This window comes from Mauremys mutica, chromosome 14, assembly GCF_020497125.1.
Source record: "Mauremys mutica isolate MM-2020 ecotype Southern chromosome 14, ASM2049712v1, whole genome shotgun sequence".
Lineage (NCBI taxonomy): Eukaryota > Metazoa > Chordata > Testudines > Geoemydidae > Mauremys > Mauremys mutica.
Genome location: NC_059085.1, coordinates 13,239,751 through 13,263,340, shown reverse-complemented (window position 1 = coordinate 13,263,340; position 23,590 = coordinate 13,239,751). Strand labels below are relative to the sequence as shown.

Here is a 23,590-nt window from a genome sequence, read left to right as displayed (position 1 = left end):
GAGTTTTTCTTTGCAGTGCAGACGAACCTTCACTGCCTTCACTCAAATCACCATTCTACAAGCACGGAGCAATAGCAAGGGAAGTCCGATATTTGAGATGGAAGAGCCAAGAATCAGATTAAGTTTCTTCCGGGGGTTTTGCAGAGAAGATCTAGAAGTTTCTAAACCTGCACACTCACCAGCAAGCATTTACAGCAGCACCAATTACACCCCTGATGAGGATGACAGAGGCAGAGATGGACACATTCAAAAAAATACATCTTACAGGGGAAGCCTGCCTTCACGGAGAGAATGAACCCAGAAGAAATCTCTTAATTAACGCACACCTGTTAGTAACTTTACTTACAATACAAAGTTAAAAGATTTAAACCTGCCTTTATTTTCATTTAGTCTCCGGGAAAAAAAGGCCAGAGAACTAGCTATACACACGGGCCTCATTTCCAGCCTGGCTTAGCTGCCCCCACTCCCAGGGCCAGTGCAACCTATTAGGCGACCTAGACAGTTGCCTACAGCGCAAGGATTTGGGGGGCGCCATTTTCTTTGGCAGCGACTGCGGTGGCCGGATCTTCGGCCACGCTGGTCACCGCCGGCATTTAGGCAGAGGGAGCTGGGGCAGGGGAGTGGGGGGGGGCACGCAGGAGAAATCCCTGCCCCAGCTCACCCCTGCCCCACCTCCTCCCCAAGCACGCCGTCACTGCTTCACTTCTCCCGCCTCCCAGGCTTGCGGCGCCTAAGCTGATTGGCGAGAAGTGAAGCAGCGACGGCGTGCTCAGGGTGGAGGTGGAGCAGGGGTGAGCTGGGGTGGAGGGGTGCCTCAGGGTGGAGGGTGCCGCCGCGCAGGGGCTCAGGGACGGCACAAGGTGAAAGTTTCGCCTAGGGCGCGAAATATCCTTGCACCGGCCCTGCCCACTCCCCTTGACTTCAGTCAGCATTGTGGGTGCTCAGCATCTCTGGGTATCAGGCCAATATGGTATGATTTCTTCAACGTCAGTTCAAGGTCCTGCTCATGCCATCATGCACAGCTGTGAGAAGTTCCACTGAGCCAGTGTGTGCTGAAGAAATACTAGAGTCAGTAACTCCCTGGGACTATTCACCAGAAGGAACAGGGCCACAGGGTCACAGCCCAGCTGCCAAATCAAGGCCCTAAATCACCACAACATGCACTTTAAGAGAGAAAATGGAAAGTCAGGTGACTCCACTTAGATGCACATAAGTCAAGAGAACATTAAAAAAAAACCCACAATCATCGTTCAGTTTAATTATTCTAACGGTGACATTAAAGCACCATATTGTGTATTACAGATCAGACTTACAATATGTTTGGAAGTCTCAGCACCATGTGACAGAATTTGCACAGGCAGTCAGACTCTCCTTTGAGAGTAACTACAGGAAGATACAAAGAATCCTGTGGCACCTTATAGACTAACAGACGTTTTGCAGCATGAGCTTTCGTGGGTGAATACCCACTTCTTCAGATGCATCTGAAGAAGTGGGTATTCACCCACGAAAGCTCATGCTGCAAAACGTCTGTTAGTCTATAAGGTGCCACAGGATTCTTTGTTGCTTTTACAGATCCAGACTAACACGGCTACCCCTCTGATACAGGAAGATAGCTCTCCAGGTTAGGGTGACCAGACAGCAAACGTGAAAATGGGACGGGGTGGGGGGGGATAATAGGAGCCTATATAAGAAAAAGACCCAAAAATCGGGACTGTCCCTATAAAATTGGGACATCTGGTCACCCTACTCCAGGTAGCCCTGATTTCATCCATGTCCCAACTCCTATGGGCCTTGCTTGCATCAAGCTGAAAAGACTAAGATGTGATCAATTTGTTACCATTACTTTATACCTTTATCCCAATCCCATTCAGTACAATGGGTTTTGGATCAGGTCCTCAGTCAGTGACTCATTTAAACTTGATGCAGGAAAAGTAAAATGGGCTCAGATCATATTCCTCATAAAAATCCAACAGAGAGAGCGGAGCCCCATTCTTCTCACTTACACCAGTGGAGCTTGATTGTCGTACAACAGGAGTAATTTCACTGAAACCGGCGTAAGGAAGAGGATAAGGTCTGGTGCCATCAACATCATAAAGGTCCATATTCTCGTGAGGGGAAGATTTTTAAAAGGCATAAAGGGCAGGTGGGCTCCCAAGTCCCATTTGTGCCTTTGAAAAATTCTCCTGTAACCTTATGAACCTGCTCCTACATCACTCAGTTCCTGCAAATCCTAGAGACAAGACACAATGGTTTCTATGCTGGAGGCTTCAGGCTATTTGTGAAGACATGGCTGCCCATCAGTTGTGCTTTTGTGTGTTTTTATATTTGATTTTAATGGTTGTTGTCTCACCAGCATTAAGCTGCAAGAAAAGAGTCTGTTACACAAGTTGTGGGATCTCGTGTAAGAACTCTTACCAGCTGGAGGATAAGAAATGCATATTATGCCAATAAACATGATTAGCACATAAACAGCACCGTATTAATGGGTTACTTAAATTCTAAAATTGTTTTCGTCCTTTACCAACTTTTAAAACATGCTCAGCAGTTATTAACAATTCTATTAGTATAAATGAAAATTAGGTATTTGTCTTACTCTTCAGAATCTTTGTTACTTAGTAGACTTCCATCAACCTGTAATTAATCATTTGGGTCCCATTCAGTATCTTCATATCATGATCTTTCTCACTTCAGATTCCTTAAATCCTGCATTTTAATGTTAAGACGCCCCAGTTATCTTAAATCTATTTTATGCTGATGTGAGGCCCAATCCAAACACTTGATCAGCCAAAGGGAGCCTTTCCACTGACTTCTATGGGTCTTGAAGCTAACCGAGAATATGGACATTTTTTCTTTAACATTACTGGTTGGAAACTACAGTCATGAAGGTAATTGTGTAGCTCTGTCTGAAGGAGAATTAGATTATTGTGCAAAGAAGTCAATGTTATTTTAATCAAACGTTGCAGAAAAACGTGGCATTGGAGTAGGTGGATAATTGATTGGAAAAGCTTCAATTAATCAAGAAATTTCACTGGCAGAGTAGAAAACTCTCTCTTACATATCTCAATTACCAGCAACATGAACAAATAATTTAAAATCCTCCAATAGACAGGTCATAACCATGCACAGCATCCCCATAGATTTCCATACAGGGGTGCCATCTTTGTCCCCATAGCTATCTACATTAGACTTGTGGTAAGTGATGTGGTTCTTATTAATTAAAATTGTAATGTGGAACATCCAGAAAAGGTGAATTCAAGCAAGATTTCGTTGCCTCAGTCCTATCCCTAGGAAGTAGTATCAGTGCACACAAGTTGGTCATGCTTAATGTTGCCAAAATTCAAATTATGGCTTTTTCCCTTGAGTCCATTGACTTTTAAATTATATAGATATGGTCTTTATTATAAAAAAGTAAAACAAACTGAGAAAAAGTTTGCAAATTTGAATCTGTCAGATCTATTGGGTGTTTTTACCATCAAAGGTTAATGTACTTTTGGTAATATGTAAACTGAATCTTATTGAATGCTCGAGCCAATCTCTCTCCGTTTATTATTCAAATCATAAGAATAATTTATTTTTAATATGAGAATGTTGGATGAAAGTTATGTATACACCTCATTTCTGTCATCCTCATTCACCCCAATTACCAACCCAATTATCTTTGTTAATTGCTTTTATGATCACATATACCTTAGCAACTTTTACAAAACTTTCCATTTCTTCACAAGTTAATAAAGTACATTTTCTTGGGGTTTTTAATGTAATATTTTCTCCCATAATAATTGTACCAAGTTGACAGGAGTCTCCATTCGGATTACGTGGTGGCAGCTAAAGGCTCCCGCCCTTAGCTGGAATTGGGCCCTCTTGGGCTAGATGCTATAGGCTGCCATGGCATCTGCCCCGAAGAGCTTACAGTCTGAGGCCCCGGATTCCAAACATTCCCGTGCTTAGCTTGGAGCCTGCACTGTGTGTCGGCAGCACGGGGGTGTAAAGGAGTGAGTGATAGACACAGGGTAGAGGAGAGGCAGGGGATATGCAAGCACAGTGATCAGCCCAATGTTAGTCACATCTATGCATTTGCACATCAACACACAATCCTCAACAGGGACTGGCTCTGAACTATTTTAAACTCCCTGCTCCCTACCCTAATTACAGAGTAAACCACTGAGCCACCTCCGACCAGATGCCCTTTGAACTCACCTCTTTTCTCTGCCTTTGCTCTACAGTTACTAGCTAGTGCCACTGTTTCAAGAACGGATAAGAGGTGGTGCATAGAGGGCGGGCCAGGAGGTCAGTCTCACAGCAAAGAGACCCTCTAGAGGACCTAAGGGGAACAGGGAGTGTGGGAGGAACAGGGGAAAGACCGAAAGCCATTTGTTACCACTAGAGAAAGATTAAGCTACAGGATTTTTTTTTAGCCACTAACGCAGAATCTTTGCCCCCTCCAGTGCACTAGTCAATCATTATACAGAAAGCTCTGGGATATTTACTTGTCACTTACCAGTTCCACAAGAACAGCTGTAGTGATCCCTCCAGCCTTATTGAAAGCCCATGGGAAATTAAGAAGTCCTGCTCCAAGAGATGATTTCAGCATAATAAAGACAGCCCCAGCAGAGGATAAGTTTGGGCTGCCTGACTCCAGTGTAGGCTTGGCTAACAAGCCGATGCTCTCTCTAGCCAACTCCTCCATCTCTGAAAGGAAAGAGGGCTGGGTTTAATTGTCTCAGAGCGGACAGATCTATTTGACTAACAAGTCTCTCTGGAATAACAGATCCTGGGGAAGGTGCCTCCACTCACATAGCTCTAGAGTTGGATTCAGAGTAGCACAAATTCCTTCAAACAGTTTATTCCCTGCTTTGGCAAAGAACATTAAAATAAAAGGAGTGGGGGCCTCAGAACTTTCACCCCCAATCACAGACCTGTGGGGGGAGGGATTGTGGGAAACCAGATTCTTCTCAGCCAATCAAAGGTCAGGAGAATGTGAACCAATTAACTGAGCCAACTTGTGTTCAGTCATTTCTCAGTGGCTCATTTAATTGACGATCTCTCTGGAGAGGATTAAAGTGGAGCAAAGTAAGTGACGAAGCTGTGTCAGATTCTGCAGAGAGGTGTGTACAGGGATGAAGAACAAAGAAATGGGCTTTAAAGCCTTTAGGGGAAAACCAGGGTCGGGGGAGAGTTTCATATGAGTGTTCTGTCCTCTGTGCAATCCAAACTAGATGCCTACAGATTACAAAATGACAACCTGGGCCTGATCCATAGCTCCTGACACCTGTGGGAAGACCCCTCCCTATCCACTGACGTCACAGGATTTTTGTCAGACCTTATTGGCCCCAGTTCAGCAAGTTCCGTAAGAACATGCTTACCTTTAAATGTGTGCAGAAATGCTCTGCTGAATCAGGGCTTATGCGTATGATTACTTCCCCTCTGTTGAATGACAAGGATTCTAAACATCGCTGCTCTTTGCTTAACAGCACAAGAGATGCCCAAAGGTACACAAAATAAACAAACTGATAGTCTTCTCCCCTGCCTCAGTTTCCTCACCTCTCTGGAGTGTTCTCTGGGCTTGGGCAGAGCCTTCTGAGGTGCTCAGGGATCCTTCCTCTATGGCTCAGGACTTCTCTTCAGAAACATGGAGCCTTCTCTGACCTTGGCTAGTCCATGGGTCAACAGGATTCCCCTGTTAACCAAAGCCTTCCCCTCTCTCCTGCCCAAAGCTTCCTGTGTGGCTGAGTGAATCTTCCCCTGACCCACCCAGCTTCTGTGGCTACTCAAGGCTAGCATAAACACCTGGCATTCTTCATTGCATGTCTGGGGATTTTCCACTATTGCAGATACATTTTTAATCCTTTGGAAGAAGGCTAAACATACAATATCAAATTTCTCCATTGTTTCTTTGGTTGCTCAGCTCTGGGTTACAGTTTTCATATTAAATCAGTGTTAATAACTAGATAAACAGACATAGCAGCCATATATCAAACAGCAATGCAGAATTGTAGAACGTTGCAAATCAACATTTGATTAAGGATTTCCCTTATTCCCTTTCATATTGAATCAACTTCTGGAATAAAGTCTCTTCTACAGTATGGAGAAAATGAATACATGAGCCAGATTTTTCTCTCACTTACACCAAATTCACTGGCCCAGTCCAGTGGCTTCAATACAGTCACTCCAAATTCACACCAGTGAGACAGGAGAATTGGGCCCACTGTGCCCAGTCAGAGTCCACAGAACCAAGGGCCAGATTTGACCCCAGTTACATTGGAGTAAAAGTCAGACTCATTCCACTAAAGTCAATGGCAGTTGTCTAGATTTCCACACGGGTAACTGAGCAGAGAGTCTGATGCTCAGTGCGGCAAGTGGCTTCACTCAAACTGCTCTAGATTAAACATCCCATCTTGGCTCACATAGAATCCTGTTTTTTTCCCAGCAATGGGATGATCTAATTCTCTCTAAAGCTGCGTGGAACTTCGGAAACGTCCCAACCAAAGGAAAGCGTTGTTTTGCCCAGCAGCGTTTGTTTGGTCTCTCATGAGCACTAAGATAGGAGCACGATCACCAGTGCAGAGGAAGGGACTAACAAATGCACATGAGTCGTCATAGTGGCCGGCACATTTATCTCTGAGTCAATACGTTGAGCGTTCAAGTTCCCTGCCAGGACAGGGGCTCATCTTGGAATTTCCATTTCTGAAACTTGCCCACAGATGGAGGCGGGTTTGCGAAGCCGCTAATGGCGGCGAGGGGAGAGAGGGTGTTTACGTAGCTCTAATTTTGGCTGCTTTAGAGTTACCACTGCTGGTAAATGACCCATCTAGACTCATTCCTCCGGCCCAGGAGGTCTCGGCTGGGGGCTCCATCAGCATTTCTGTAGCTGCCCATGTGCAGTGAGGAAGTTCAACCTGCAGCTGTCAAGGAGAGTGCTTGTTGGCATTGTCAGCAGAGGCCAAGGACTGACTAGCTGTGGACAATCAACTATCTTCCCACGCCACAGGGGTGGCCCCTTCTGCTCAGGGGGAGGCACATTAGTGGGGCAATAGTGGCTGTTTGCCCTGATGCACCTTAGGACTTCAGGCTCCATGGCTGCTAACCTAGAACCTTTCACAAGCACTAATGGCCTAATCCTACATCCAACCCCCAATACCAAGGCTGACCAGTGGGAATATCCAAGTGGGTAATCCCGGACTCTCTCTGTGGCTGTTACTGCATCAGCCTGCATATCGTTGCTTGCACTCCCAACTCTGCAAGGGGCAATGGCCAATGGACTCAAGCAGCGACGGATGCACGAGCTCCCCACCCCATTCTGTTCCTTAACACCCCTCTGACGGCATTTCCATGGAGCTGGGCTCCATATCTAGGATGTGCTCCCCATCAAACCTCCCCAGATCCTGCTCCCAAGGCATCAGAACCGTCCCTGTGCAAGGAACAAGCACACACATTAAAAGCTGGCGAAGCACATTCAGCCAAAACTGAAATTCACACAATCAAGTTAGAAAGGAAAGAAATTTGTTGTTAAATAGCTTTGCCTTTGCCTTCTAATTCCGAATCTTGGGGGATGCCCTGGGCTGACCGACTGTTCAGAGGAAAAGGTTAATCCCTATGCATCACGGTGGACATTTTGGTCCCCAAGTCATTTAAGCTAGGTTGATGCCTGGCTGCTTTGTCTTAATTCCTAGTTGCTTGTAACCAGGATCTCCAAGGAAAGCACACCTCAGTATTAATACCACGTGTGAATGACTCCCTGGGACAGTCCCTCATTCATTTTATATTTCCCAAATATGTGACCTTCTGATCTCAGTAAGAGGGATAAAGAGACTTTAATCAGCTGCTCTAAGGAATTATGGACGGCTAATTGTGCCTGTCACCTCAATTAGATCTTCGCAGCCTACGGTGTTTGTAACTATTTAAAAGGATCCTTTTCGGCCTTCATTAGCCGTACACAAAAGAATTCAGAAATAATGAACATGTATGATTTAGAAATTGGCCAGTGGGCTGTAAAATACCAGCCAGTGGGAAAGTCTCTCAATTCGGACCGGCGCTTTGATACTATTTCATTCTGGTCTCAGGGCTGTGGAAGGGTTTGTGAACGTTCATTAGCGATGCTATGAGAAAATACAGCTTCCCCATTAGCACGGTCTTGAGTAAAGCGGGAAGGCTTTCAGGAATCCCTTTAATTAAAGTGCACACAGATCAGAGTGACAGGAGGAGCAGTCAATCACTCCAGATGTCGGAGACCACCAGAGCCAGAAGGTGAGATGAAGGGTCCTGTGCCTTCAGGGTCGGGATGGCCAGAGTGTGGCCCACAAGACAAAAGATGACACTCGGGTTTCTTCACCATGGCTCCCAGCTGCTCGCTTAATATGGAGGGAGGTTCACAGAGGCAACAGGTTCCAGCATGTAACATTCCATCTTGCTCCAAGCAAGCTGGCTGCTCAAGATGGGACACTGCATGATGGGACAGGTAGTGTCTGCAGGGCCCACCTCCACATCATTAAAGAAGGCAGCTGCAGCCTGCTTCAGCGTGTGCCGAGAGCCCTGCATTTTGTGGCACAGCCCTGCCTCATGCTCCTTAAATCTTGCACCCCAGCATGGTTGTCCTGAACATGGGACTCAATGTGGCAGGACGGTTTCCCTGGTATCTATATGTCCTAGCACTGGAGCAGCAGGGTTGAGTGGCTAGAGGCAATTCCTCCTCCCCCAGCCCTCAGTGTTATGGACTCTGGGCTCCTGTGCAGTGAACATGAATATTTCTTCAGAGTGCAGGGATCGAAGCAGAGCACTGAAGAAGTTGCAGGAGTGGAGCCAGCTGTCCGTTCTGGCTGCCTCATTCACCCCCTGCCCTTCATAAAAGCAAGTTCAGTTCCCCCCGCACGACTAGAAATGGGAGTTTTACATCACTGGAAAAGAGCGATTTCCAAAGGGGAACAAGCAACGCTGCTAGCCCTAGATGGTCCAGAGCGACCATGCTGATAACACACAGATACGTCTGCCTGTGCTATCACATTCTGTCTACACAGGGAGGGGAGCAGCAGTTTCATACCAATGATCCCTTTCTCCAGGACAATTCCTTCAGGCCTCACATCCATCTCTTCCCTGAACCCAGCTGCCTTTCCTGTCTGATCCCCCCCTTCTCTAGTCAGCTGGTCCAGCATCCGTCTCCCCAGCCCCCAAAGCCACCCATCTTGTCTAGAAGTCCTTTGTTGCTGTGTCCATGGCCAGGTGCAGCTCTTTTAGCATTATTTTAGGCACTCTCGGCTCTGCCTTGCTTCCCTGGTGGTGGAGACGTTATACAAAGATGCATTAAGGAAGCCCTGAGGAAATGCCTGTTCCCAGAAAGCTACAGAAATAAAGAACAAGATCAGCGGCTTGGCCTAGACACAGCTGGATTAGAAGACGGGGAGGATATCGGAGATGAAATGAGCAGCTGCACAGGAGGCAGGGCCAAGATCCGCTGTCTTGGAGAAAATAAGGCTGACTGCTTGGAGGATGGGAGAGGGGAAAGGATAGGCCAGGGAGCAGCTGTCACAAGGAGAATCTGGGTACAGATGAGGCGGGCTGCACCGCCGGTGAAGTACAAGCAGAAGGATTGGGCCAAGGGGAAATTATGATAGAGTCTAAAATGGTTCAGTGTTTATGCAAAGAACGTTCTATTAATGTTTTCCTGTATATAATTTTCACAGCAGCTTTGATCGATTGACAGCCACAGCCACTGTTGTTTTCTCAGGGATAGATGGAGAAAGCCCTGCACTCTGGCATGGTGTCTTTAGGTCTGTACTCAGCAATGCCTTGACTTCTTGACTCAGTGAACATTGCACCTTCCAGAGAGGCTAATAACTTCTTCAAAGCAAATACTGAGCGAGAATGCCAGGAAGGGAAGTGAATGTAAGCCTGGGAGGCAGCCAGCCGATGAAGTCACGTGACCTTATTTGCAAAAGATTTGATCCACTTTAGTGTGGACTGAGATCACCCACCTGGTTCTCTCATTCTCTGATCAAACAGCCTGATTTGGAGGCAAAGATATTTTCACACAGTATTTATTTTGCTGGATTACGAGGTTATAAAATTTTGCAGACCACCATGTTAGGATGCTTTGAAAGCTAGTGGTATATTATACCAATCAGGTTTGGGTTTCTTTGCGACACTGATTTCCTTCCCTCCCTGTTTTTCCTTCCCTCTTCTGTTTTTCCACCGGTTGCTTTGGAGTAACTCATGCTAATGTTTAACAATGGAAGGCTAGTATGCTGCTGCCTATCACGCTCTTTGAAAGCCAGCACAAGTAGAAGATAGAATCATAGAATCTCAGGGTTGGAAGGAACCTCAGGAGGTCATCTAGTCCAACCCCCTGCTCAAAGCCAGGACCAATCCCCAGACAGATTTCTACCCCAGTTCCCTAAATAGCCCCTCAAGGATTGAACTCATAAACCCTGGGTTTAGCAGGCCAATGCTCAAACCACTGAGCTATCCCTCCCTGGACACTTCATGTGGTAGGGAGTTCCACAGGCTAATCATACTAGAATCTGGTAAAGAGTAAATTGCAGTCTGCCCTTCATAGGGATATCCATGACCTGCCATATCAGATCAAACCAAGATCCTGTCTCCAGTACTGGCTAGTACCAGATACTTCAGAGGAAGTGTCAAGAAACTGCAAAAGGCAGTTGTGAAGTAGCCTGCATTGTCAATTGCTGGATTTGTGTGTGCTCTCTCTCCGTATGCTGCACCAGCCCTGCAGTCAGCAGACCTCACTAGTACTGCCGAGAAAGACCGCAGATCTGGTTCAGTGGTGAAGGCGCTCGGCCAGGTTTATTGCCCTCAAGGCACAGTATGAGTGCCCAGCTGACTGCACGTGGACACTAACACACAAGTGCCCAGTAGCAAGGACTTGGCTCAGTCAGCGGTGGGACTCTCCACTGCCCCCTTGGCCAGACAAAGACGTCCCTTCTGTGACCCTTCTTTTATACACTGATACAAACAAGCTGCATATTACCCTCCTGACATGGTTAGTTACCAACTACACTCTGAACCTTTTGGTTTGAACACCACCCTGGCCCTGTATCATCTTTGAAGAGTGTGTTTATACCATAACTTTGTATTGGGGTGTTCTTGTACTAGCCTTCTGGAATGTGTTGAGTGAATACCTAGTGCCTAGTACTGCTTGGGAGTGCCTGTGTTTTAGCAACGCCAGCCATCTCCTTGCCAAGTTCATGTACCGGACAGCAGGGCCTGACTTTTGCTGACTTTGGTTTAGGCCTCAAGCCCAGTACTCCAGGTTCCCTCTCTCGCTACTGCAGCCTGACAACATTAAAAAGCCAGCTTCTAAATCCATGGTTTTCCCTAGATCCACCTTTAGCAAAGTCCCTGCTGCAGTAGAATCTGATGGGTGGGTAGGACTCCAGTCTTGGCTGGGGCTTTTGGGCACTGCTCCATTATAAACAAGAGAGCAAGGACTTGAAATCTGGACTCCTTGGCTCCAATTTCAAATTTTGCCATGGGCAAGTCACTTAACCTGCTCATTCCTCAGTCTACCCATTTGTATAACCCGGGAGGCAGTGTGTTGTATGGTGTATAGAGTACCAGATTGAGATTCAGGAGATGTACCGGTAAGTTATATTCCTGGGTCTCCCTGTGTAGCGTTGGGAAAACCATGTAACCGCTCTGTGCTTCAGTTTCCCCATCTGTAAAACAAGGCAAACAAGACTTGCCACCTTCCTTTGGAAGCACTTTGAGTCTGTAGATGAGAAGTGCCAAGTGGAGCTAACTGAAATTTTGACACCCCCCCCCCCCCCCAAAATTGCGAGCTTTCACCGTATGTGGGGTTTTTGGTTGTTTTTGTTTTTTGGACTGGATTAATCCACTCCCCCACCCCCATCTTCCAACCTTCCTCAGAATCTACACTACCAGTGGTCACCACTGCCCCAGATTGCACTCCTGAATGGGAGGATGGATTAAGTTCAATAAATACATAAATAAATAAACCACAAAACAAAGTCACATTTCCCTGGTAAAAGAAGCCATTGTGAGATGAGGAAAACTACCCACCCAAAGGCAGAATTTACAAGAGCCACCTCTGTGCTCAATAATATAGCTGTACAAGCCTTACTCGGAAGACAGTACAGGTCAAAGCGATTTTAAGAATTAGTTCAGTTCACTCATGAGAGGAGAAGACCTGGCAACAGTTACCCAGGAATCCTGATTCTGTTGCTATTCAATTGGGAAGGGGCTGTCTATACACAGCTTTTGTGCTGCTTTAACTGTATCAGTTTGAATCCAGTCTAGCTAAAGTGGTACCACACCCCCTAGTGAGGATGCACTTAAACTCCTATAAAGGTGCTTATACCAATATAGATTATTCCTGCAAATTTAGTGAAATAAACCATACCAGTATTATGGTGCCCACACTAGCTTCTGTGCTGGTTTAATTATTTCAATTTTTAAAAAAAAAGGCTCAAACCTAATCAAAATAGTTAAATCAGTATAAAATGTGCCTGTAGACCAGGTCAGCATTATGTATACTGGCCTTAATTTCAGCGTCTTCACAGAATCAGAGGGTTAGAAGGGACTGCAAGGGTCATCTCGCCTAATCCCCAGTTAACTAGCCAAGCAAATCAAGGTTTAAGACTCAACTTGTTGGTATCTCTCTGTCTCACTACAGTGCGATAGCTCTTGAATGACAAATCCAATCAATTCACAATTTCTGGGAATGTTCTTGGCATCAATGGGCACAACCCTATCGATTTTGGTGGTGAAGGAAGGGAAAAACAGAAAAAGCAAAGGGGGAAATGAAGCCCTGGCATCTGGATTGCCAGCAGCTTTCATCTCCTCTAATGGTCTACAGCTCAAAGCAGTGGTTGGTGGCAGCCCTTAACACCTTCCAGCAAAACAATACCCCACATTTTAGCTCTGCCCACGTCCCAGTGGCATTTTAAATGTTTACACCCAGAGAAAAAAAGAAATGAGAAATGTGGGGGAAGAAGTGGCACTCAGAGCCCCTGGAATGGGGTGAAACGGGGAGGCACACAGAGCCTCTGGCACGGGAGAGAAGGGGGGAAGGAGGCATGTGGAGAAAAGGGGAGGGGAGAGAGTGGGAGACCCAGTATAGCTGGGGGAATAGGGAGAAGGGGGAATGTGGAGGTCACACAGATCCCCTGGCATGGGAGAAGAGGGGGGACCATAACATGAGGGAGGTGGAGAGATTAGGAGACACACAGAGCCCCTGGCATGAGTGAGGGAGTTGTGGGGCAGGGAGTCCTTGAAATAGAGGGGAAGGAGACAGTGGGCACACTGGACTGGGGGGCGGGAGGGGAGAGGAATGCCCCTGGGTCTGTTCAATGAGCTTAGCTCACAAAAGCAAGAAAGCATGCAACTCTCTAGTATTAAACATGGATTAATACGTTTTAACCTGAAAATTACTTCACTTCATTTACCTGACTTCACCTATTAACGATAATTATTTCCATACATAAGAAAAATCACTCCCCTAGACGTTCTCGTAAGTTCTAAATAGATGTGATATCAATCAGAGACAAGGTGGGTGAGGCAATAGCTCTTATTGGACCAACCTCGGTTGCTGAAAGAGAAGATTTTGAGCTGAACAGAGCTCTTCAAGTCTGATAATGCCACTGAAACTTTTAAGTCGAGCTTGTGAACTTTTTATTAATGAAAATGGTTTTGTTGGAAAAATGGTCTTTCTTCAATAAAAGTTGTGTGAAAAACTGTCAACATTGTAGAAAATTATTGTAATTTTTTGTATTTCGGGGAGGGGAGGGGAAATAGGCTTCCCCCCCATCCCACCCATTGTTATCTAGCAACATTTTTCCATTTACGCAAATCCTAATTTTCAGAGCACAAAATAAAGTGTTGATGGCAAAAGACACAAATGAAATTCGTAAAAAATTTCCATCTCCCTGCACCATTTTTTCAGATTCTAGCTCAAGCTGTTTTCAGCATTTATAGAAGTTTGTTATTTTTAATATCTCAAAGTGTCACCACACAGTGTTGTAGTGTTTTGTCCTTCAAACAACAGACCTAGCGTGACAATGAAGGTGCACAGCACCCCCGTTATTTCAGCGTGTGCATGGGGGTGGGGGCAGGGGGAATAGCACTTCAGCCAAAATACTCAAAAATTGGGCGTAAAGTCAGGCATAAATACTGATTGTGTCTATCATGGGGCAAGGCTTCTCCCCAGCTTCCAAACACTTGCTGCCAAACCCAGTCCCCTTTAAGAAGGTTTAGTCTCTTTTAACACAGGCAAGTAAAACAAACAAAAACCTGTCTTTGAACTCACCCTTTGCTCTCAGGCTTCAGGGGCACCCACCCCCCTCCCAGGGTCTCCAGCGCTTCAGCTTCCTGGCAGGTTCCCTCCCAGTTCTAGTCAGCTCTGCTCCCTCCCTGGAGCAGTAACCCCAGGGCTGCTTGCCCCTTGCTCCTGGGACCCACCACAGGAGTTGGCTCTGTGCTGGCTCCCCTTCCCCATGCACAGCCTGTCCCAATCATGCCCTTCCACCTCCACATTGCCTGCCCTCTGGCAGACCTTAATAGGCCCAGATGTAACCCAGTCCCAGTTAATTGGCTGGATTGGGCTCATCTGCTCCGAGACAGGGGAGCTGGGCCCAGTTCTAGTCACAGGAACCAGCTGTCCACTGAACAGATATAAAACAAGTCATTCGAGTGTAGTTGCACTTGCTAGATTTCCAACATGTAATTTTTTTAATCAGCCTGTTCCCCCTCCAGTTATAGGCCAGTCTTTTATGGTACAATTTGTGCTCAGCTAGAGCAACAGAGATGGAGTTGGATCTTTTCATCACAGCTCCCACAGGGAGCTTGGTGCATCAGCTCTTTATAATTGCACTGGGTTGAAACTTGGTATGGAAAGTGTCAGCCCAATTAGAAATTATTTTACAGAACATCTTTCCCATTGGTTAAGCCGTTTAACCTGGGCTCTAATGCTGGCTGAGCCAGTGACTCATGTGTAACCTTTGACAAGTCCCCTGACCTTTGTGTTCCTCAGTCAACCCCGCTGGAAAATTAGGTAAAGAGCGAGGTCTCACCAGGGTTGGTGGGGTGGGGAGTGGTGCCTCTGAGCTGAGATCTTTTGGGCAAATACATTACAAGATTTTGCCTTCTGAACATAGTGCAGCAATGACAAGCTGCTGACATGGTCTAAGAGTTACATTAAAATGTCTGGCTTTAAAAAGAGAAGCTAGCCAGAACTACGCAAAAACTTTAGTACTCACTATCCCAAAGGATATTTTGCCTTTAAAAGATATTGGATATACACAGTAGCAATTCGTTATCATGGGAGTTTGCATTCTTATGGGCTGCTTGTACATATAACCCAATAGCTCATTGAAATGAGCAACAGAGAAAAAAAAATGTCTGTTGAAATAGCCGGTCACACACTCCTGACTAAAGACTCAGGGCATAGCTACATAGCATTGCCATCTGGACTACGAAATCATGATCTGTAGAGCGCTCTAACTGCTCAGTGTCCAGAGCACTCTAACAAATCACAGCCCTGCAGTCTGGACTGCAGCAGCGTGAAGACAAGACATCTGACGTCACTTGTGATATGCTTGTTAGCAGGAGGTAACACGTCACACAATTCACAACTCTCACCATGAAAGACGGTATTTCCAGTCCTTGTGTCACTGCTCATTTTCACAAGGGAACTTGTCAGATCTATTAAGATGTGAAATATTTCTTAAAGGTAAACTGCAGAGTTAAAATTGAGTATAGACACGCTGCACATGAGAAGATCATCAGTCCAAGAGGGGACATTGAGCAGAGAAAAATATAGCAGCCCATCTCTTAAAAAAAATACTTTTTCTGTCTTTGAAAGTCTCCTGGCACAGATGGGATCTCCAAAGAGCAACCTACTGTGACCTCACTGAAACAGAAAGTCTCATTGCAACACACAGTACCTGTGAGTTCACAGAACAAAGCACTCTGGACACCAGCAAGTGGCAAGAATTATTTCAGACAGGGCTGCTGGGGAAGCAGGGAGAAAGTATTTTTTTTTAGAGATTAGTTAAAATGCATAGTTGTGTTGAAAGCAAAGGCATTCAGCACTCAGCTCTGTGCTTCATCTGATTTTCATTTCAGCCTTAGTTTGCCTTTAGGACAGCACATACCTAGGTCAGAGTTGGTAGTAATCTTACTTACCTTTAAGTTAGATCATGGGTTCAAGTCTCACCTCCGGAGATTTGGGCTCAGTTTGGACGACAACACAAAAAAAGCATACATAGCACTAGGCAGTTGCTGCGTGGTTGGAGCTAGTTTCCCCCCAACCTCTTGGCACCACTCAGGTTTAAGATCCCATGACACTTACTGTAAAAGGACAACCTCAGGTGTCCTAGCAAACATTCACACTCTCAAAACAAGCTCAAACATCCAAGGCACTCTGAGAGCTACTGCTGAGCAGCGAACAGCTCTCACATTTACCTACCCAGACACAGCACTACAGGTACATGCAACTTGGCACATAGAAAAGGTGTTTTTAGAAGCCACATTTAGATCTGGTCTCTACTAGGCAGAATATGTCTATATACAACCATGAAAAGCAACCAGGCAGTAAAAACAGCATTAAAAAAGAGTGCAATAGCAGGCTGGGATCTCCCCTCACCAGCAATTAGCTGACAAAGTTCAGCTTCCCTTTTGGGGATATGAGCAAAACCAAAGCAGAGTTTTTTCACTCCTGGTTATGATTATTTATTTCCAGTAATGCTCCTCCCCCCAGTTCAGTAGGTGCCCTCCAAACACTGGCAGCAAAGTCCCAGCCCTGAAAAGATCACAGATAAATAATAGGCAGGTAACAGAAGGAGAGCAACAGACTTAGAGATAAGTTAGTAGCTCTTTATCTCTATGTTAAATAATCAAGGACTGTAAACTAGACCCAAAATTATTCCTCAACTGTAACACTGTCAGTCAGCAACTTTCCCACAGGCATCACAGAGACAGGTTGCAGGAGGGGGACTAATGTGGAGAATGATTTTCTAAAATTATAAATAGGTAAAAATCAGTCAGACTCACACTGGTGTTAAGGAAATGCAGTCTCCTCTCAGTCTGTATCCAAGTTGCTCCGCACCTCTGTCCTGCTGTTGCTGCATGCCAGCTGTATCTTATCTTTTAATGAACTTCAGCTGCATCTACTTTCCAATCACTTAATCCTTGACAGTTTGGTTCTATCCTCTGCAGATCTAGCAGGTAAAAATGTATTGTGGGTTTTGTCCCTGCCTATGCAACCCTTGGGCAAACGGCCTAGGGAGTCTGTGTCAGGATATTAAAGCTTAAATCTATTACCCTGTAATTAGGTAAACAATTTCTTCCCAGGTCTGCTAATTAAAGCATTTAAGCTGGGTCTTGCTCCCTCATGAATATCTTTTCTTGTTTGATCTCACAGTAAAATCAGAATGCTAATTTCATCTGCCACTAACATTTCTAGCATCAAGCAGAAGGAAGAGCTTGAGCTGCGGGCTCTTATTTCAATAAGGGTTCAATAATAGCAAAAGCAATGGCCAACAGAGTGTTGTGTAATTTTTAAAGTTTGCTTGAGTGCTTAACCCCTCTGTACAAAAGGAACCGAACTGAGAAATTAGCCATTTGGGCCCTGACCCTGCAAACACTGACTCATGCTTAATTGGGTTCCATGGCACTGCTCACATTCAGGTGCTTAACTTTATGCACAAGCATGTGCTGGATCAGGGCCTTTGAGACTCTATGCTCTTCGGGGTAGGGAATTGCCTTTTCATTATGTACAAGTGCCTACCACAATAGGCTCTCGCTTTCATATGGGGCCTCTAGGTGCTACTGCAGTAGAGATAATAATTAAATACAAAGACCATCTGGTTATGACGTCCATCTTATTTCGGAGTGCCACAACTCATAGTCTAGAGCAGGTCAAAAACCAATTTGCATCCTGCAGAAATTCTGAGGTTTTGAAATTTGGGTTTGCCCTGAAACATGATGAAAAGTGAAAATCTCAGCTTTTTTGCAAAATGATTAATAAAACATTTCATTTTGATCTCATTGAAAAGTTTCCTTTCAATCAGGTCAAACATTTCAACTTTTAGACAGAGTTTATAATATAACAAGTCAAAATGATAAAGAGAAAATGAAATGCTTCAATAATTTTCCATACAGACTGTCAACAAAATCAGTATTTCCACAAAAATGTTTCAATGTCATAAAATCAGCATTTTCCAATGCAAAACTGTTCCATCAGAAAATTTTCAAACAGCTGTTCTATATGTCCCTCAGACCAATCTGAGATCAGGATCCCATTGAGCTAAGACTGTATAAACATGGAATAAGAGACAGTCCCTGCCCTGAAGAGCTTACAATCTAAATAGAAACAAGAGTTAAGCCTCAACAGCTCCACAGGGATAGATAATATTCCTATTTTACAGATAGATTAACAGAATCCGAGTGCCTTGTTTGCCCAATGTCACAAAACGAGTCATGAAAGAGCTGGAAACAGAACCCAGGCTCTCAGTTTCCTGCTCCAGCACTGGAGAATGGTTGAAACGCATTCTTAAAATGCTTCACCAACTGATGCAAGGCCATTTGCCACAACCTTCTCTTAAACTCAGAGGTTTTGTACTGGTATAAACTATTTTGGCTGGGGTGTGAGAGATTTTTTACCAATATAGTTATACCAGGACAACCACTAGTGAGGACCCAGTTTATATTGCTATAAAGGTGTCTGATAGTTTATTCCCCTTCTGTACAAGAATAGCTATGCTAGTACAAACCACCCAACCAGTATAACTGTGTCCACACTAGGGGGGCATGGCTGTATCACTCTCTCTTTTAAAATCAATCAGTATTAAAATGCTTCCAAGATTGGAGGCTGAGATCATAATAGCTAGGCAGAACAGCTGATTTCAGTGAGACCAGGGAGCTCAAGAAAGCACACTGCCTTTCACGAGCAGGCGGAGGAGATTTGGGTATCCTGTATTAATGAGGAGCCCAGGAGCAGTCCACAGCTGGGTTATACTTTGACAACGGATGCTGGTACGGTGTTGGCTGACATTTCTTTTATTATCTGCACTACAGTAAGTAAAACTCTATTAAACTCCGCCCCTCAGCCCTGATGAGGATGATCCCACACACCCTCTCTTAAACATGTCTTCTTACACCTCTTTTCTTACTGAGACAGTAGAAAGGTCCACATCCAACTCCAGTCTCAAAGCAGGAATCAGATTTAGCATGTACCCCCATACTGGGGAAAAATGATCATTAACTTGCACTCTAAGAAGATGATACTTTCTATATTTTTAGCCTACAAAATGACAAACATCTTAGATTAAACTAAACCTTTCAACGTTTCCCTTTAAAGTAGTCCTCACCTTCTTGTCTGCGCATATTCTTTGTATAGACATTGTCCAATCCGCTCTTTCTGTAAAGCTGCATTTTTATTGCAGACGTGGGAGCTTTGTACCTTTTCTCCAATAGGTTGGTATATTTTAACAACAGCAAGAGTGTTAATCCAGGGGCATGTCATAAAGCCAGGTGCACTGTGTGGCGGGGCCTTAATTCTAACCGATACCAAAAATAGTAGACCATAAATTAGAAAGAACAAAACTTTCACATAGTCAAGGTTTTAGTTTGGCTATTTATGTCAGTTACCATACGGTTCGATATTAGCCACACTACAGATTTTTAACCGAGTTGTAACTCCTTCTTGAGACAGCATATTGTAGCAAAGTCTCCTAGTGTGGTTCAGTGATTCGGGGCTTGTCTACATGAACATCTGGTTTGCACGAACAATCAGTTTCTGGCAAGGTGGGATGTGAATCTACTCCATACTAGCCCGTGCACATCAACTGTCTGTATGGACCTGCTGATGCACATTAATAGCTCGTTAATGCGCCTTTGTCTAGTCCCATTTCAAAGGAGACTAGATGATTAACAAACTGTTAATGCACATCAGCAAAGTCCACATGGACAGTCCATGGCAGGCTAGTATGGGATAGATTCATACCCCAGCTTCCCGCATACTGATTGCTCATGCAGACAAACCCTCAGAATGACTCTAAAACATTAAAATGAATTTTAAGAAGATAAATATGTGAGGCTGTCAGGTTAAATACTTAAAAGCAGAAATCCTGGTTTTATGACACTGCTCACTAATATGCAAAATGGAAGGGGAAAAACATAAAATAGGCATCAGAATTACTCTCTATTTTGGCAGCCTGCTCTCCAGGCTGGCATGGGAAAGAACCATTAGTGGGCACATTTTTTTCAGCGTCATATAGATAACATATTTATTGAAAATTTGCTCCACCAACAATGGTGAAATCATGACCAAAAATTACAAAACATCATGGTAGTTGGCTTTATAAAAATAAACAAACAGATATGTCTCGTTGATTTGTACCAGTTTCCCTCCTCTTACATCGTTAAAGGAGTACGATATAATTTCTACTCTTCGTCACAACACAGTATTACAAAATTGCATTCCATCTGAAAAAAATGATTTTGCTTCCAAATAGCAGAGGTCCTTAAAGTGACTTTTCTCCCCCTTCCCAAAAATAAATATAGAAAATAGCTTTTACAAACAAATTTTAGTTTGGTCAGTTGGGAGGGAAAAAAAAAAAAGGTCCTTTCCCCTCTCTTGTAATGACTGAGCAGGCTTTTAAACAGCGTTCAAGTCTTTGGTGAGTTTACCTGCTGAAAATCGTAGTTCTATGTATATACGATCAAATTAGTCCCTTTTGTCAGAAGCCAAAGACTATGAGATGATGTCACATGTGAATCACTGGTTACAATCACCATATATGATGAATCGTCATCAGGAGCAACCACCTGTCCAGTAAAGCAGCCAATAAGAGAAGGACATCTTTGGCAAGCGTGGTCTGTCAAACGGAAGGCGTCTTTGGTGGATGAACCTGTTGCATAAGTTGTGGTCGCTTGACTCTTGGTTTCCGTCTCTTTGGCCTGCTCTTAGCTTTGTTGATCTGCACCACAAAGAACGCAAGAACCACCATCGCACCAAGGAAAGCAAAGACAGGTATTGTCTGTCCCACATCCTGGTTATAGCGGCCAGGCATTATACCTGTCAGAGGGAGCGGTGGGGAAAGAGAACAATTAAGAAATGTACCTGTTTCAATACTTTTTTCAACAGCATTTACATTCTTTATCTACAGAACATGCCATATAGTAACTATTCTTAACTAAAGCAGAGACCAATTCACTCAGATTACATTTTTAAAAAGGCAGATTAATAAACGCAGAGCAAATAGTGCAGAAGAGGAGGATCGATAAATCTGCAAGAGAACACAAGAGATTTCATCTGGAGCTAGTTTTGACAAATGAAGACCTAGCCTGGATCCGTATATAAAATTTCCCCAGAGATAGCAATGTCTTGCTTCTTATAAAAAGAAAAAGCAAGTTTAAAAAACAAACAAACCCACCTTAACCATTAATTTACTATCAGATTTATATTTTAAATTGAAACAATACATTAACTACAAATTCTGATGCAGTGAAAGGATTGGTTTTGCACTCAGCTCAAGCTGGTGTAGAGAGATGGACAATTTTGGGCTTGGGTTTTTTTTTTTTATTCCCTTAGTTCTAGAACCCTGGAACTGAAGGCTCTGTGTGTGTATTCCACCAAGAGCAAACGGCTTTGAAATGGGCTCTTGCAGGGCATATGATGTCACGGTGAAGGCAAATCCCATGAAGGAGAATACACAATATTCAAACTGAAGACTCTGCTAACTACCCTACAATTCCTCACCAGAACCTCTTTCCCAAACCACAGTTCATGCAAACTATCTTGGAGTCAATTTTCAACTCAGTGCACTTGGTTCTTTTTATCTTAATGGGAGCTGCTATCCACTAATGTTGAGTACAAAACAGACACCAGAATGCAATTTAAAAAGCTCCCCTGTAAATTATCATCAACATCCAGTAGCTAGCACCCAGGCAAAATAATCTAGGCCCTGCAAAGAGCACTCATCATAAAAAGTTTGATTTCTACTTCAGTACATTGTGGTCAATGGATACACTTCAGGAGAAAAAGGTTGAAGATAATCTATTTTGACTTATGTAAAAAGGGTCTATTTGCTGATTTGAGAGGCACCATTAGTTTGCAGTGGAGCCCCAGGACAGGGTGAATGCCAGATGAACATGGTATTGTTAACATAATATGTTACAGAAAACTAGACTACTCTGAATTTTTACAGTATCAGATTCTGTAGCTTAAGCTATACCAAATGTTTGCTGCTGTTTCAGTTCTATGGGTGAAGAGTTCTTCCTAGTAGTTGCATAGTATGAAAATGCTTAACATTAATTACATTACATAATGTAGCATGAAGTCACTGAATGACAGTTAAAAATATACTTACAAAACCTGTTAAAGTGCATACAACTTTAAAGGCACCCCAAGCATATTCAGTTGCATTCAGATCACCTTAATTTATTGTAGGTAATATAACTAGTATTATAATAGATCTTTAAGTCTTAAAAATAGCATCTACTTGTTAAATTTCAAGAGTCAATATTGAATTGCTTCTAGCCCCACACTGAAGGTAATAAAACTCATGAACAGCAATTCCTACACAATCTGAAAGCTACAAAGTTATTACAAACAACTGTCAGTATTCCTTTGCCTCCAATTAACCACCTTTGTTAACATTCAGTACAAGCTTATTTTGAACAAATAACAAACTTACAAAAGTTAATTTTAATTTTCAACACAAACTTTTATACTGTGGCAGTCACTGACATTTCTGAGCGCTTTAAACATTTTTAAGAAAACATGTAAAATCTCTGAGTCTCTCTGTCTCCCAGGCAGATTGATATTCACCTCCCGGAATGTCCCACGCTCCACTTTCTCCAGGGGATAAAGGTCTTACTTGGGGTCGGTTCTGTCGAAAGCTGGGTAAAGCTACTTTATCCAAATCAATTGACAATAATTTTTGATGTTTCCAAAGGTTGCTGGAAGAAATTAAAATATGAAAGCATTTATACATTGGTCCAAGAAGTCCAATGAATTCTGCAGAAATGTTATAGATTTAATTATATAACATTACATACAAATGTATAAAAAGAAATTATATAAAAAGATAATCTGAACCAATAAATAACTCACTAAATTGGATGCACAGATTACTGTGTAATTAATTTTATTGGTTTCAAAGTTCTCAAGTATACAAAATTCAAATCAAATGCTGTAGATACAAAGTCCGTTAGGTATCTACTTACCTACAAATTTGTCTCTTAGGGGTAGCCTACCAAAAGTTACCCATAATGGTTTAGTGATCCATTAATGGAGATATTGGTTTGTCTACCTCTAAACTACCAACAGATGATACACTGGAAAGTAAAGTTAATCAAAAAGTGATTTAGAAATATTTTTCTGAAAAAACATGAATTTTTATTGCTGTTATTTGCAAGATCATATTAATTGTAGTTTGGGGCACTCAGATAATTACCATTTTATTTCTGGAAATGTCTGTAAATTCCCTAGCTTTCATAAATCATAGTATGAATGATGAGTTAGCCAAAAATTTGTATCAGAAGTACATTAACCATTATTTCCTATTTATTATTCATCTTTTGTTGTTCTCCTGTTTAAGAAGTTCCCTGTCATCCA

General features: G+C 43.5%; 2 protein-coding genes across 3 annotated transcripts in view; both read right to left on the bottom strand.

The window, feature by feature from the left end:
- Window positions 1-17,237, bottom strand: part of SLC38A8 (solute carrier family 38 member 8) — a 37,138-nt gene extending 19,901 nt beyond the window's left edge. The window contains exons 1-2 of one of the 2 annotated variants that reach the window (XM_044987363.1): window positions 17,020-17,237; window positions 4,499-4,689 (exon numbers count right to left, since the gene is read on the bottom strand). In XM_044987363.1, coding sequence (XP_044843298.1) covers window positions 4,499-4,687 — 189 coding nt within the window. In that variant the 5' untranslated portion in view covers window positions 4,688-4,689; window positions 17,020-17,237. Of the gene's footprint in view, window positions 1-4,498; window positions 4,690-5,541; window positions 5,560-17,019 lie in introns of those variants that run through there. The other variant, XM_044987364.1, reaches the window with a different exon arrangement.
- A 2,989-nt stretch (window positions 17,238-20,226) lies between these two features.
- Window positions 20,227-23,590, bottom strand: part of MBTPS1 (membrane bound transcription factor peptidase, site 1) — a 44,090-nt gene continuing 40,726 nt past the window's right edge. The window contains exons 22-23 of the mRNA XM_044987297.1: window positions 22,802-22,932; window positions 20,227-21,046 (exon numbers count right to left, since the gene is read on the bottom strand). Coding sequence (XP_044843232.1) covers window positions 20,850-21,046; window positions 22,802-22,932 — 328 coding nt within the window. The 3' untranslated portion in view covers window positions 20,227-20,849. The remainder of the gene's footprint in view (window positions 21,047-22,801; window positions 22,933-23,590) is intronic.